The sequence below is a fragment of the Schistocerca piceifrons genome, chromosome 2 (genome assembly GCF_021461385.2).
Source record: "Schistocerca piceifrons isolate TAMUIC-IGC-003096 chromosome 2, iqSchPice1.1, whole genome shotgun sequence".
Lineage (NCBI taxonomy): Eukaryota > Metazoa > Arthropoda > Insecta > Orthoptera > Acrididae > Schistocerca > Schistocerca piceifrons.
The window spans coordinates 389,392,155-389,409,437 of record NC_060139.1 but is presented as its reverse complement, the minus strand read 5'-3'; the positions used below and the strand labels follow the sequence as shown (position 1 = coordinate 389,409,437).

The 17,283-nt window shown below is 43.6% G+C and overlaps 1 protein-coding gene across 1 annotated transcript in view; it reads right to left on the bottom strand.

Moving 5' to 3' along the window:
• The window catches only part of LOC124776921 (POC1 centriolar protein homolog A-like), a 138,375-nt gene that overhangs the window by 78,968 nt on the left and 42,124 nt on the right, over positions 1–17,283 (bottom strand). The window contains exon 3 of the mRNA XM_047252135.1: positions 2,962–3,161. Coding sequence (XP_047108091.1) covers positions 2,962–3,161 — 200 coding nt within the window. The remainder of the gene's footprint in view (positions 1–2,961; positions 3,162–17,283) is intronic.

Genomic DNA, 17,283 nt, shown 5'->3' with positions numbered 1-17,283 from the left:
TCATGTGTAGTTGTTAACATTGGACTTATTTACTTTCTTGTGTAAAGGATTTACGAGAATGCGTTCTGATCCTTCTGGAATTTTCTCAGTTTCCCGAAAATTTTTGAAGTTTTTCAATTATCTCCACATTTCCGCAACAATTGAATCCTCTCCAGGAGCCTTGTTATTTTTGAGTCCTTTATATTCTGAATTTCAGTTTTATCTGGTGGCTCTTAATTTGGGAAAACGTTTTCAGGTTCTACTCTGTCAAAAGATACCACTGGTTTCACAGTCGACAAAGTTCTCGAAGTTCTCTGCTAATAAACCATAGTTTCTTTATTATTAAAGGCTAAGTCTTCCTCTTTTAAATTGCAGACTTGGCAGCTGACTCTTCATTAATTTAGCTTTCTAGGTTTTATAAATTTTTTTGTGTTGTTTTTCCGGAAGTCATCTTCAATATCACGTGGAGGAGACTTTTTAGAATTTCTCTTAGCGGACCTCAAAATTTTTGCCCTTTGCTTTATTTGGTTTATGAATTGCATGTAATCAACTTCTTTGCAGAATACCATCTTTCCCATGCTCTCAATCTTTCCTTCTAAGCTACCATCACAGTCTTGATTCCACCTTCCGTGGTTTTTATTTTTTCTTTTTCCAATGGAGATGTTTCCTTGGCAGTATATACTGTTTTGGTACTGATGCTTTTCCGATCACTAGTATCTAAATTGTTTAATTTTTTCTGGAAGACTTCTTCATTGTTTTGTAATTTCTATCAGTCAGTCTCAAATATTTTATTCTTCTACCACCTAGTCTTGCACTTGGGACTAAATTTTACCTTAACTGTCATGAAGTAATAGTCTTTTTCAATATTTACTCCTTTCTTTGCCTTTACATTCATCATTTCTTTAATATTTCTACTTGAAACTGCGACATCATCAATTTGGAAATCTCCAAAATTTGGATTTGGTGATTTCCAAGCTTCTTGTTTTCTGAGGAGCTTTTTGATATAAGTGAACATCATTTTTTAAGTTGAAAGTTTTGCACAGGCTGATCAGTCTCTTGCATTTTCTATTGGTTCTTTTATGTGCTGGGTAGTCTCAGACGATTTTGCAAAAGATTTTCTCTTTCTCAATTTGAGGTTTAAAATATCTTAGCAATATTCTGACACTTTGATTTGATACTTTGGATACTTCATTTCCTAAGGGTTTCCAAAATTATTCACCTTATTTGGGTTCTACCTATTGTCTTAATCTACAGGAGCATGGCAGGCAATCAGCGTGTAACTTTGTTTCCACACCATAATGTTACAAGAGATTGTCTTCTGAAGGAGAATAAAAATTCATGAAGGACTTCACCACTTTACACCATATGGCAAATGCCATACCCTTATGTTGAATATCTTCTCCTTTAAAACTGCAATAGTTCTCATATTACACAGTACTGTCATCCTTTAACAATGTTTCCTGCAATGCCAAAATACAAGAAAGTATTTTGTTTTGCATTTGAATTCTAACAAGGGGTTTTCAGAATGCTCAGACTCATTCTTGAATGCTGGTTTGGCGTATCCATAATCCACTAGACTAACTGTGTTGCCTGAAGTGACAGAGGATCCCTTATCAGGACACCTCCTGATGTAGTTCTTTCTTGAGATGTTTCCACCATGCATTCCAAGGTTACTTGAGCTTCGAAAGGGGGATATGAATTTCTTAATTCATTCTTAAAACTGGAATTAAAGTTCCAGAGTCTGTTAGAGCTATTTTACCTCACACACATCTATCACTATCAGGTGAGGATGCGCCACCCCACCCCCTCCTCCCCCATACATCTATCACTATCGGGTGAGGAACATGCCCCCCTTCTCCCCCATCTGCCACCTGGGACATTTTTATTATTATGACCCCTACCACCACTTATCACTCTGATAAAATCTAGTGCTCACCACAACTTAACACATCAGTAGTTAAAAAGAGAGCTTAAGAGTTCAGTAAAGCAGTTAACAGTGAAAATTTAAGTTGGACCAGGGTGTTTTTTCCAATACCTTGCTTGTTGAGGTTTAGGTCTAGTCATGGTACGGTTTTAAGCTGACACACAATCCAGTCTGGGTACTTTCACATATAAAGCTTTGTAAGATCCCACTTGTTTTCCACATTTTCCTCTCATTGTCAAGAAATCTCAAGCACAAAACATTGTAAGGTTTTATTTTAATTTGTATATGCTACTCTACAGCCAAGTGAAAAGTAAATTATTTCTATCTCTATTTGACAGTTTAATACTTACTTAAAACCTAATTCCATGTTGACTCACTAGATAAAATTCAGATAATGCTAAACCTCAAACAAATCACTGATTAGCTTACCATTACAATTAGACTCATTACAATCCAAAAATGATACAGCCATAATGAGATTTTCACTCTGCAGCGGAGTGTGTGCTGATATGAAACTTCATGGCAGTTAAAAACTGTGTACTGGACCGAGACTCGAACTCGGGACCTTTGCCTTTCTCGGGCAAGTGCTCTACCAACTGAGCTACCCACGCACGATTCACGACCTGTCCTCACAGCTTTAATTTCACCAGTACCTCGTCTCCTACCTTCCAAACTTCACAGAAGCTCTTCTGCGAACCTTGCAGAACTAGCACTCCTGGAAGAAGGGATATTGCAGAGATATGGCTTAGCCACAGCCTGGGGGATGTTTCCAGAACGAGATTTTCACTCTGCAGCTGTGACGACGGGTCGTGAGTCGTGCTTGGGTAGCTCAGTTGGTAGAGCACTTGTCCACGAAAGGCAAAGGTCCCGGGTTCAAGTCTCGGTCCGTGACACAGTTTTAATCTGCCAGGAAATTTCATGATACAGCCATACTGAAAACAGTGTGACCTTTACTGGCAACAATGTTAATTGTGCAGTGTAAAAGCAAGGACAGAAAATCTATCTTGAAAATTTGACATTAATAATCCTAGCATATGATTAGAAAGTTATTCACTTGCCATCATCGTGGAATCTGCAGAAGCAGTAAGAATATAGTTCCCATTTGGATGAAAAGCCAGTTTGTTGACAGCTCCAGAGTGACATTTATAATTCTGTAGAAGCTTGTATGTTCGTATATCATACAGTTTCACACCACTGTTTGTGAGTCCAACAGCAAAATACATTCCTGATGGATGAAATTCTATGTTCAATCCCGAATCTGTAAAAAGTAATATTAAATTTGTGACAGCATTCCATGAGGTGTATTTCTGTAAATAAATAATTTACTATTATGCAGGGAATAGGTTGTCTTATTGAAAATCTGTACTGTCAGATTTGCACTATTCTGGGCACTTGATGTATGTGAGGATTATGGTTGTTGCCATAGATTATTAAACTGTGAAGAGAATGGGATGCTCAACAAAACTCTTACATGAGTTTTTATCATCTTACAAAGAGCAGAAAATTGTACAGTAGGAAAGGATATTTGTCTGTTAAGCTGAGTTAGAATATGCAAAATTGAGGAAACAAATCAGTCATACCCTTTCAAAGGAACCATCCCACCATTTGCCTTAATTCTGAAAAGATGGCAGGATCAATGTTACAACACATTCCAATGTGCAGAGAAGGAATCCTGCAAGACCCAAGAGAGGAGTTTGGTGTTAGATAGCATCAGGATTGTAGAATTGGAAGAGGTGGGTGTTTTGAGAGAGAGAAAGGATGCTGGGAAAAAGTGGTAAACAAACAGTACATGTAGTGGAATGTAAAGTGCAGTAGATCAGTGATAGGAGATTTTACGTAAATTGGAAACAAAACAGAATGGAACAGAAAAAGAAGAGTTCTGCTGCTCAGTAGCAGTCATGGGAGATGGGTGGCCTAGCAGCTATAGGAAACATCAGATTCACGATATCAGGTCACAACTTCTGTGACACCAAGTAGTAAGCCTTGAGAAAAATGTGTAAAGCCTTTAGTGAGGATGATCAAGTGCTGACAGATGGGGGAGCTGAAAACAGTCTTGCTATAAATGTAATACATAGTTCACAGGGTGGCCAGAAACAGTCTGAAAAGCTTGTAAGAATGTTGCAGGAGAGGTTGTGCTGAGAAATATTTGTTAAGAAAAATATTTGATATGTTGCACCATTTTGGAGTTATTTAGTGCTGAATTTAGACAATCAGGTCACTGAGCATGAAATTCAAGGACTTGCACAGATGTCTGTGGATCTGTGAATTACTACTTGTTGAAATGCTTATTACAATATAAATTTTGCCTTTTTCAGAAGTGATAAATTTAAGCTAGGTGAGCAAAAGCTACATTTGTTTCATCTGAGGAAACCAAACGAAGAACACATTTGGCAATGCTTTCTCTGGCAGGCTGCTTGAAATAGCGCAAGCAATGACCTAATGGACTAACTTCAATGCTAAATAATGCAAACGATGCAACATATCAAATGTTTTTCTGAACAATTGTTTCTCGGCACAGCCTCTCCTGCAACACCCTTACAAGCTTTTCAGAATGTTTCTGACCACCCTTCGCGTGTTACTTGACCAAACTATGAGCAACTACTTGCGTTTGTGGAGGTCCTATGGTGCAATGAGTAGGCCTGTGTTAACCCTGCTGTAAAGCAAGTAAACACAAAGCTGAGAGGATTTCTTTGGATGCAAGATTTCATATTGGTGCAGTTCCAGTGGATACTATTGGAAGATATACTCATGGTCTAAACTTGAAGACGAGGGTTAAAGACAAGTTAGCAAATCTATTAGTAGAAAGCATAAGGGGTTCCTTCAGCACATAGGCAAATCCTAGAGGTTATTGGGATTTGGTCAGATAACTGTTTTATGTTAAATTCATAATTTACACAGAAGGTAATAAAAGAAATTAAACTGACATATATCTAGTTCATTAAATAAGAGAAGAGGTAAAGGGGAAAATCAACTTGCCAACTTGCTAAAAAAATAAAGTACATGAGTTGTCAGTTTGGAATGTTATACAGGAGGATGAAATAGAAGGCGGGCTATCATGAGAACACATTCCCAGCAACAAGGCATTGGAAAACCCTTGAGTTCTGCAATAAATTTTAGCATGCAATGAGAAATACACTGTATGCACAGAGAAGGAAGGAAGATATTCTTGGAAAAGGCCCGGAGACACAAGAACAAACCAGCTGGATGATGATGATTGATGATGATGATGATGATAATAATAATAATAAAATACCAAACAGTTAAATATTATATATTTACAAACACACAATGAGCATACCTCACATTCTTTTGCACAATCAAAGTATTCCTCCATGGCATACAAAGCTTTCTTATTAAGCAAGTTTTATAGAAAATTCATGTAAGTTTTTAATGAATTAGTGCATGCTTCTGGGTTGGGTTGGGTTGATTTGGTGGAAAAGACCAACCAGCGAGGTCATCGATCTTATTGGATTAGGAAAGGATGGAGATGGAAGTCGGCCATGCCCTTTCAAAGGAACCACCCCAGCATTTGCCTGAAGCAGTTTAGGAAAATCACAGAAAACCTAAATCACAATGGCTGGACGTGTGATTGAACGGTCGTCCTCCCGAATGTGAGTCCAGTGTGCTAACCACTGCACCACCTTGCTCGGTACGCTTCTGGTGGTAGCGCATTACACAACTTAACTGGAAGGTATATATGGCTATTGTGCTCCTTGCTTGGTCTTGGTCAATCTTTCCTTTTTGACATGCATTGTGATAATGAAATGATTGATTTAATTTGTAGTTCTCCTGGTTTTATTGTGTATACTGGACATCTGAGAGTAAATAAAGACACCCAGTTTCCTACAGGATATACTGTTTTTCAAAACACATGCTACACATCTGATAGCCTTTTTCTGCCACATAATCCCTCTTTTCACCCCACTGCATCAATGCAGTATACAGTATATTATGTGGCTATTAAAAAATGCATAATAGGAGCTAAGCATAATGTTTTCACTCGCACATGCTCTAATTTTATGTAACAAGTATATGACTCTTGATAATTTAGTGTATACAAAATCTGTGTGGAGTTTCCAAGTTAATTTGGAATCCAAGTGTACACTCAGAAGTTTAACAGATATACAATCATCGTCGGTACTGCAAAAACTAAAAATTACACTTTTAGTTTTATTCTGATTTATAGCTAATTCACTGTCCTTGTTCCTTTAGGTCCTCCATGTCATTTCAGTTGCAATGAAGGTAGTATCATCAGCCTAGAAAACAGATTCACATAGGATGATACTAGGTAGGTCATTAAAATAAACTGCAAAATATAAAGGTCCCAGCATGAAACCTTGAGACACGCCTCTAGAGCTTATATTATTAAAGTGTACCTTCTGCTTTCTACTGTCGAGAAAACAATTATACAAGAGTTAGGTCTGAATCTCCAAGACCGTAGCAACCAAGTTTATCTATTAGAATCCAATGACTTACAAGAGACAAATGCTTTGCACAAGTCAATCAGTAGGGCATCAGCAAATAATTATATTTCAGAGGCACTGAATATTTTTGAAACAACATTTTCAACAGTTTTCAGTGTTCCATTAAGGTGAAATTCTTATTAATACGTGCACTGTTCTACTATTTTTGAAAGTATTGGCACAAGAGAAATTTGACAGTAATTATCAACACTGGATATGTCTCCTTTTTTATGTAGAGGGACAATTATGTTATCTTTAAGCAGACTGGAAAAGTACAACCCATAAAAATCCAATTTATTAGTATACAAAGTTGTTGCAGTATAATGTACGAGGTGCATTCAAGTTCTAAGGCCTCCGATTTTTTTTCTAATTAACTACTCACCCGAAATCGATGAAACTGGCGTTACTTCTCGATGTAATCGCCCTGCAGACGTACACGTTTTTCACAACGCTGACGCCATGATTCCATGGCAGCGGCGAAGGCTTCTTTAGGAGTCTGTTTTGACCACAGGAAAATCGCTGAGGCAATAGCAGCACGGCTGGTGAATGTGCGGCCACGGAGAGTGTCTTTCATTGTTGGAAAAAGCCAAAAGTCACTAGGAGCCAGGTCAGGTGAGTAGGGAGCATGAGGGATCACTTCAAAGTTGTTATCACGAAGAAACTGTTGCGTAACGTTAGCTCGATGTGCGGGTGCGTTGTCTTGGTGAAACAGCACACGCGCAGCCCTTCCCGGACGTTTCTGTTGCAGTGCAGGAAGGAATTTGTCCTTCAAAACATTTTCGTAGGATGCACCTGTTACCGTAGTGCCCTTTGGAACGCAATGGGTAAGGATTACGCCCTCGTTATCCCAGAACATGGACACCATCATTTTTTCAGCACTGGCGGTTACCCACTTGGATGACACTTTTCGCATTTTCAGGTCGTCATGCAGGATTGTGTGCACAGAACCCACAGAAATGCCAACTCTGGAGGCGATCTGTTCAACAGTCATTCGGCGATCCCCCAAAACAATTCTCTCCACTCTCTCGATCATGTCGTCAGACCGGCTTGTGCGAGCCCGAGGTTGTTTTGGTTTGTTGTCACATGATGTTCTGCCTTCATTAAACTGTCGCACCCACGAACGCACTTTCGACACATCCATAACTCCATCACCACATGTCTCCTTCAACTGTCGATGAATTTCAATTGGTTTCACACCACGCAAATTCATAAAACGAGTGATTGCACGCTGTTCAAGTAAGGAAAACGTCGCCATTTTAAGTATGTAAAACAGTTCTCATTCTCGCCCCTGGCGGTAAAATTCCATCTGCCGTACGGTGCTGCCATCTCTGGGACGTATTGACAATGAACGCGGCCTCATTTTAAAACTATGCGCACGTTTCTATCTCTTTCCAGTACGGAGAAAAAAAATCGGAGGCCTTAGAACTTGAATGCACCTCGTATGTCATCTTTTTAACATCAAAATTAGGCGGAACATACAAGTTTTGGGTCATTCCATGTCAGATCAACACAATTTCAGGAGATTTTGAGAATTGATGTCTCAGATTTTCATGATTTTTGGTATGCAACAATATATCATAGACTTATGAAAAAATACCAAATTTCAGTTATACAGCACAATTATTTTTGAAGTTATTAATTTTTAAAGATTCAATTTAAAAAAAAATTCATATTTTGTCACTTTTAGATGCCCATAGGCTGGCAACCAGTGATGTTATAAACTTGGGAGTGGTCTCATTTTAAAGCTGTTGAATAGGGCTTTAATATGATATGCCACAAGGTAGGCATTGCAATTTTTAAAAAATTGAAAATTTTAAAATTTAATTTCTCAGAAAGTGGCAATTTTAAAAATTCCAAAAAATTATCATATATAGTTTGTAATGTCTTAATACTTATAGCAAAATTCTATCATGGCTTGGTTGGTTGGTTTTGGGGTTTGAGGGGGGGCTAAACATCGAGGTCATCAGTCCCCAGTTCCAAACAGACATACCTATAAAAGGCCTATATAGTAAAAGCGTAACCTCTGCACCCAGAGGGAGGGAACACCAAGGGGTTACAGATCTAAAATGAACACCGCAGTAACACAAAATAGAGGACACTTAAAAGGAGCAGAGCAAATAGTTGACTAGAGTAAAACAGACTACGGTGGTTGATGGATCAGGTAAAAGGTCAACCACTCAACAACAAACGAAGAACCTCCAGCTGGAAAGCATTGATAGAGGTACCAACACAACTTGTTACCATAGAAGACACTATTTTGGTATCTACGTCACAATTAAAAGTCGCTGGAGTGGGTGTAGCTTGAGAAATCACGCGAGAGTGCCTACACTAGAGTGAGTGATAAAACCCAGCTGCATGGATAAACTTAAAACTGAGTCAGCTATAGAGGTATCGTCACCGAGAATTAAAGGAGATGCAGCTGGTAAATTAAAGGACTGCCGCAAGGGGGCTAAAAGGGGGCAGTCCATCAGAAGATGGACCACTGTCAGCCCTGCATCACGGTGACACTTGGGCGGGTTCTCACGACAAAGGAGATAGTTGTGGGTCAACCGCGTATGTCCAATTCGGAGACGGCAGAGAACAACTGAGTCCCTACGCGTGCCCCTCAAGGATGAGTTCCATACGGCCGTGGATGACTTGACCATGTGGAGCTTATTTGGCATGTTCAAGACAGATCATTCAGAGCTCCAGACATCACGGATCTTGCGATGTAGGGCTGACCATAGGTCTCTTTCCACGAGACTAAGCTCCAGGGGTGGCCTGCTTGGCCAACCGATCGACACGTTCGTTTCCTGGAATGTGGATGTGGCCCGGGGTACACACAAACGCCGCTGAACGACCACACTCGGCGATAGCAAAAACAGCATCCTGAAAACCGCACATCAAAGGGTCCCGAGAAAAACACTGGTTGAGTGCTTGCAATCCAATCAGGGAGTCACTGCATATGACAAATGACTCCCCAGGGCAGGAGGAAAGGTGAGCGAGTGCACGATAAAGAGCAACCAGCTCCGCAGTGAAAACACTGCTTCCACAAGGCAGGGAATGCTGCTCAACGTAGTCACCGTGGATGAAAGCAATCCCAGTGCGTCCACTGACCAGAGAACGATCGGTGTAGACTACATCTACATCGCGAAATGAGGCAAGAAGAGCCAGGAATTGTTGACGAAGACTGGCAGGTGGAACGGAGGACTTGGAGTCGCAGGACAAATCCAAGCAAAGCTGCAAGCAAGGGAGGGACCAAGGAGGGGTAAAAGAAGAGGGCTGGAAGGATGGAGGAAGGGGAAAGGACTCTAGTGACGAGAGAAGGGAACGAACACGGGCCCCGATCGGGAGACCCAACCTACGCCACCGTCGTGGGGACAGGAGTGCAGTAGACTGAAAAAGGAGCCTGCGGTTTGGGTGGTCGGGCAGGGCATGGACGCGGGCGATGTATGACGCAAGCAACTGTTGTCGGCAGAATCATAAGGGAAGGGATTCCAGCTTCTACAAGAAGGCTAGCCACCGGACTAGTGTGGAAGGTACCTGTTGCCAGTCTGACGCCACAATGGAGAATCGGATAGAGGATCTGCAATGTTGAAGGTGCTGCTGAGTCGTACACCAAGCTCCCGTAGTCGAGACGGCACTGGACTAAGGCCTTATAGAGCTGTAGGAGGGTTGTTCGTGCAGCCCTCCAAATGGTGTGGCTGAGGCAGTGAAGGATGTCGAGGTGCCGCCAGCACCGTTGTTTAAGCTCGTGAAGATGAGGTGTCCAAGTGAGCTGAGCATCAAACAGCATGCCAAGGAAGCGATGCGTCTCCTCAACACGAAGGAGTTCATGGGCGAGGTAGAGCTCTGGATGGAGGTGGACAGTTCAACGATGACAGAAATGCATCACTCGGGTCTTAGAGGCTGAGAACTGAAAACTGTGGTTGGATGCCCAAAAACGTGACTTACGGATAGCTCCCTGCAGCTGCTATTCAGTGACACTGATGCTTGGGGAACTGTAATAAAGACAAAAGTAATCGGCATATAGAGAGGAACAGACCAATGAGCCCACCGCAGCCACAAGACCATTAATCACCACCAAAAAGAGGGGAACACTGAGAACCGAGCCCTGCAGGACACCGTTCTCCTGAATATGAGCACAGCTAAAATATGTGCCAACTCTAACCCGAAAGGAGTGATTGGAGAGAAAATTCCGTAGAAAAATCGGAAGTGGGTCCCGTAAGCCCCATTCGAGCAGCGTAGCAAGGATATGATGGCGCCAGGTGGTATCGTACGCCTTCTGAAGATCAAAGAAAACAGCAACCAGATGTTCTCGCCGAGTAAAAGCTGTACGAATAGCCGACTCTAGCAAGACTAAGTTGTCGATCACTGAGTGGCCCTGACGGAAGTCCCCCTGTTGCTGGGTTAGGAGGCCCCGAGCTTCGAGTATCCACATGAGCTGCCGACTCACCATCCATTCCAGGAGTTTGCACATAACGTTGGTAAGGCTGATAGGGCGATAGCTATCAACCACCAGCAGATCTGCACCAGGTTTCAGCACCAGGATGGTAATGCTATCCTGCCAACGAGTTGGGAAAACGCCCTCCGTCCAGATGCGGTTAAACAGGGCGAGTAATTCACCCTGAGAATGTGCCAAAAGATGGCGAAGAAACTGGTTGCGAATTCGGTCTGGACCTAGAGAGGTATGGGGGCAAGTTGTAAGGGCACTTTGGAACTCCCATTCACTAAACAGGGCGTTGTATCGTTCCCAACAGTGCATGCGAAATGACAACTGCGTACGCTCAGCTTACTCTTTAATGGCACAGAATTCTGTGCTGTAGTCTGCTGTCACGGAAATACGAGCGAAGTACTCTGTCAGATGTTTGGCGATGGCGATTGGGTCAGTACAAAGTGTACCCCGAAGAGAAAGGCAAGGGACAGACGCATGAGGGCGAAAGCCAAAAATGCGCCGAACCCGCGACCACGCCTGAGATTGGGAGGTGCGAGAATCTATGGTGGCAACATGTCATTCCCAGCAGTCCTGTTTGCTCCGCCAGATGAACCGCCAAGCCTGGGCCCGCAGCCGTTTGAAGGCAACCAGATTCTCTAGGGAAGGGTGATGCCGGTGTCATTGCAGGGCTCGCCGGCAGTCCCGGATAGCTTCTGCAATCTCTGTTGTCCACCAAGGAACTGACTTACGCATTAGGGTACTTGAAGAGCAGGGGACAGTTGCCTCGGCAGCAGAAACAATGGCCATAGTGACCTCGTCCACTGCCAAATCAATGTCACCAGGAAGCGGTGCAATGGCCATAGTAGCTGCGGTGTAGGCTGCCCAATCAGCTCCACGAAGAGACCATCATGGCAGCTGGTCAGAGGGTTGGGATTGAAGAAGAGAAACCAAGATATGAAAGTGGTCGCTACCACAGAGGTCGTCGTGGACCCTCCAACTAAGGTATGGAAGAAGACCTGGGCTACTAAGAGAGAGGTCAATGGCCGAGTATGTGCCATGAGTCAAGCTAAAATATGTGGGAGCACCAGTGTTAAGGAGGCAAACGTCCTGCTGTGCCAAGAGAGCCTCAATGTTCCTACCCTGGCCTGAGATCTGGGCCCCACCCCATTACAGTCCCCCAAAAGGAGGAATGGCAGTGGGGGGGGGGGGGGGGGGGGGAAGCTGGGCAAACAAGGCAGCTAGGTCCGGTAAGAGGGACAACGTCATCCGAGGGAAGGTAGAGGGAACAGATGGTAAGCTCCATTCCTGCTTGGACTCTTAACAGCCACGGCCTCAAGAGCTGTGTGAAGTGGCACTGGGGCACTAGGGACAGTGGCAAGAACATAAACACAGACACCACCAGACACCCTGTCATATTCTACATGGTTCTTATAGTAACCCTGGTAGCCACGGAGGGAGGGGTCCGCCGATCAGGAAACCAGGTTTCCTGTAGGGCCAGGGGTATCCAAGACTGAAGACATGAAAGAACTGGGGGGAAAGGGGGGGGGGGGGGGGAATAGGTTACGCCTAAGAAGCGCGCGGTGCCACCAATTGCGAAGTAGCCTGATCAACTGCCATAGGAGCTGCAGGTCGAGCAACATCTAGCTCCTGAGGGGACGCTAGATGCTCCACATCATCTTCAGGTGCAGTGGTGAACTCCTTTTGCTTTCTCTTCTTTTTTGTAGGGTCCCGTTTGACCTTCAGTTTATCAGGCTGGGTGGGCTTTTCCGACCCAGGCTCATGGACCGAGGAAGACCTGGAAGCCCTACGGACCTCAGGTGGTGGCTTCTTCAGCCACTGGCTGACATCTGGAGGGGCAGTAACCGTGGAAGGGAGGGCACCAAGCGATCCCTCCCACGCGAGGGGAGCCGGAGGAGGCTGGCACTTCTCTGGCTCAGAGTTGGGGGCTGAAGTCCCAAAAGAAGGAGGGGTTGTTACTCCCGATGTTGATAACAGGGGAGCAACGGAAGAGGGTGTTCCCCCAACTACCTGGGGGGGCAGGAATAGACGCCCGGGCTGGAGGGCCCACAAAAAGCGGCGGAGCTTGGGGGCTCGTCGCCATGGATGGCGATATCGAAGCTGCTGTAGGAAACGTTGATGAAATGCGCACAGTGTGAAGTCAGTCGTACTTGCGTTTAGCCTCTATGTAAGTGAGCCTGTCCAAGGTCTTATACCCCATAATCTTCCATAATTTTTGATAATCCGCGCAGTCTGATGAGCAAGGTGACTGTTTCTGTCCACAGTTGACACAAACAGGGGGAGGCGAACATGGGACATTGGGGTGGGAGGCACGTCCACAATCCCTACAGGTAGGGTTGGCGTCACATCTAAATGACATATGCCCAAACCTCCAGCACTTAAAGCAGCACACGGGAGGAGGGATGTAAGGCTTAACATTACATCGATATATCATCACCTTGACCATCTTGGGCAGGGTGTCTCCCTCGAAAGCCATGATGAAGGTGCCGGTGGCGACCCTACAATCTTTAGGTCCCCTGAAGACACGTCGCACAAAGTGGACACTGCGGCGTTCTAGATTTGCACGGAGCTCATCATCAGACTGCAACAACAGGTCATGAAGAAAAGTAAGTCCCTGAACCATATTGAGGCTCTTATGAGGCGTAAATGGAGACTGCAATATCACCGAGCTTGTCACAAGCAAGCAATGCCCGTGACTGTGCTGGGGATGCTGTCTGTATGAGGACTGCTCCAGATCTCATTTTAGACATGCCATCAACTTCTCCAAACTTGTCCTCTAAATTTTCCACAAAAAACTGAGGCTTTGTGGTCAGAAACGAGTCCCCCATCTGTTCGGCTGCAAACCAGAAATCGAGGAGAATACATCACACCAGGTAATTTAGACCCCCATTCCTCCCCTGGTGTGGACAGGGAAGGGAACGATTGGGGGTCATACTGTAAAGCATTGAACTTTCCTTTCTTAGAGACTCGTGCTTGTGCACTATTCGTATTTCATTTCATGGTGGTCCCACAAGCAGCTAGGGGAAGGAATGTCCACCCAGACAGAGCCCCGCTTGCCTGGGTAAGCCTAATACAACCAGGGGGCGGCAGGTTCCCCAGAGGTCGCCTGCTAGCAACTGTTCAACTTCAACAGCCATGTGTCTCCTTGGCGCACAGCACACCTTGAGATTGAGGTTTTTTTATAGAGGTTTATACCATCCTCACGACCCAGGCAGTTAAGCCAAGATCCCCGGGCTCTGTACCGTACAACGTTCCACCGTCGCGCCTTACGGTGGTCGTTGAAGCACACTCAGATCTTACGGTATTGAGACTGGTGGCACTTCCCAGCTCAGGGACCCCGGGGTCGCCAAACCCATACCCAGCAACTAAATGCTGAGACCCCTGAGAGGTCTATCATGGGATCTCAATGGGATAAGGAGATACAGGACTTCAGAAATATACGTTTTGTAAATAATGTACCAAATTAGTAAAATTTTATTTTTGTGTTACTAATTTTGCTATTCAGTGGGCAGGATACTATTAAATTAATACAATGCAATGATTACTTTATAGGTACCATGTTTGAAAACGTCTCTTTAAAAGAAAACTGAAGCTGATTGGCCTACAAATAGAGGGAAATCCCCTTTTACTCAGATAAAAAGGGAATTTCCCTCATGGGAAATCCCCTTTCACAAGGTGGAAGCTGATTGGTCAAGCTGACAAGACTACTCATTTATAGCCAGTGTAGCATCAGAGTTGCTGGTATGAAGTTCATTTGATATTTCCTGTGATATTGTATGTTTAGAACACAACCCATTTCTTGGCCACTGCACTTTACCTTGTTAATTTCTCACTGTTTTTCCCTTGCAGGATGGATACCACTGACAAGATAGTAAAAATGGATTGTTTTAATCCTTCAAATAAGCTTAATCACTCCCATGCAAGAAAAGGTTTGAGACATGTTACTTCAGGGATGTGTGACTTGATTCCAGGAACACATGAGTTATCCAAGGTCTGTGACAGTTGTAGGAAGCAGCTGACAAAGTTGAAAAATGAAAAACAGAGAAATTTCCACTGGAACTAGCAACATACATGAAGGAGGTCGGTCTGATACTGAAATTGAAGAAGCTATTGATATGCTATTTTCAAATGAATGTGAAGCTCTGAGTTCTCTTAACAACTCTCTTTTAGAGATGGGAGAGTCACCTATAGACACAAAGAGGATGCAATTCAAAATTTCCTCTACTGAGAAGGCCAACAGAATCAATGTGGCTGTCAAGAGAAAACTGCTAGTGAATGCATCTAGTGATGATGAGAATGATGATTCACAAGATGAGTTCTTAACACACGTAAAGAAAGTGTACAACAGCTTCACTAGTAGGAAGAAGAAGAAGAAGCTTCAACTGCTGACTCTTATGCCTGACAGCTGGTGTGAGGAATGTAATGCAGGAATTTTTGGCCTCTAACTACTTAGATCGACGAGACAAGACGTTGGAAGGGGGAGGGGGGGGGCACCTTGTCTGGTCCTGATCTGAAACCAGGAAAAAATCTGTCAAATCATACCATTCATATTGTTAAAGGATTTTTTACAAGTGACAAAATGAGCAGAGTGATGCCTGGGATGAAGAAAAGAAACGGCTGGGGGCCAGAGTAAAAAGACTAGCAGCCAGAGCAAGCCTACAAAGACCGTATATGGACCAAATTATGGATGCAAGGCAACTGTTTGAATGGTCACATCAGAACATATCTAAGTGAAAGACGACAGCACAGGTGGTAAAGAACACGTTTCAAAAAGGTTGATGCTTAATAATTTAAAAGAAACGTATAGTTTTCAAAGAAAAATTCCCAACTGTAAATGTGGGATTTTCCAAGTTTGCACAACTTTGGCCTAAAAATTGTGCGCTAGCAGGCCAGAGTGGAAACACACTCAGTCAGTGTGAGCACCACTCATCAGAATGTGAAGTAATATGTTTGAAAATGCAAGAATGGTTTCAATGACGGAAGGTAAAATTAAAACATACAAGTACTGCCTGCAAATGATGGTTTGCAGCCCACCATCAACTGACTGCTGCTTTACAAATTGCATGTCATGTCCAGGTACTAAAGGACTAGAGAACTTTTCGAAAGAGCATATGAAAACATGCAATTGGGGACTGTCACATACAGACAGTGGATCTCTGTGGATCGATGTAATTTGGAAATAATTCAAAAACTGGTAAGTGAATTTGCTGATGTATTTTGTGAAAAACTTCCTGTCCTACTTTGTCATAACTTCACAGCAAAGGAACAGAGTGCATTTCTGAGACATACCAAGGAAAACCTTCTGGAATGTGAAGTGACTGTCATTTGTGACTTGCCTGAGAATTATTCGATCATTTTGTGAGATGAGGCACAACCATATCATTGGTCAAATTCTGGTACCGCGCGCCGTGGAATTTGAATCCCCGCTAGACATCATGGACATTGAAGACCCCTACAGGGTCTCTGCACAATCGCGCTGTAAATTGTGGCGGCGCGCGCCTCCTGGCCCGCTTTTAGTGTGAGGGCGCCACAGTGGAACACGTGGTTCCAGCGCCCAATAGCGGCGCCCCTGATAAGACTACTTAAATGTCTGCCTCCCGCTCAGCCAGCCAGTCTAATCTTGCGTACGTCTGTGGACACCTCACCTCACGTTAAGACAGCTTACTTTCTTGTTCTTTGTACGAGTGGACGTGTTTGTTAGGTTTCCTTGTGACTCCGTTGTTCGATCTTGTTGTTGTTCGTTCTGTCCTTCATCGGTTGTGTCCGTCCTCTCCCACTGTGTTGTTGTTTGCGGGCCTCTCCGCGGGTCCCGCCGCACTTTCTGTCATTTCAACCTCGCGACCGTCCCGGTCGCAGTTACAACACAAATAGTCAGGTAACCATTCACCCTTTTGTGGCGTATTTTAAAGAGAAGTCAAACATTTAAATTTTGTAATAATATCAGACTGCCTCAACCACACACAACACTACAGCCATCTACCTGTTCCAGACAAAGTTGATGGAATATCTGAAATGCAAGTTTCAAAGACCTTCCTAAAAATTCTTCTATTTTTCCGATGACTCCGCTGCCCAATACAAAAATTAAAAAAAACTTTATTAACTTGTGTAATCACAGGCAAGATTTTGGAGCTGATGCTGAACGGCATTTTTCAGCAATAGCACATGGCAAAGGACCATGCGATGGGCTGGGGGCCAGAGCAAAAAGACTAGTAGCCAGAGCAAGCCTACAAAGACCGTATATGGACCAGATTATGGACGCAAGGTAACTGTTTGAATGGTCACATCAGAACATATCTAACACAGACTTCGTATTTGTGACCCTTGAAGAATACATTAAAACTGAACAACTGTCCAACTGGTACAATACTGCTGTAACTATATCAGGCACCCAGAAATTTCATGCCTTCACACCTCTCAAATGTGGAACCAAAGTAAATGTGAATTTATTTTCTTCTACAGTTGTTTCAAGCATTTTTCCTGTTGTA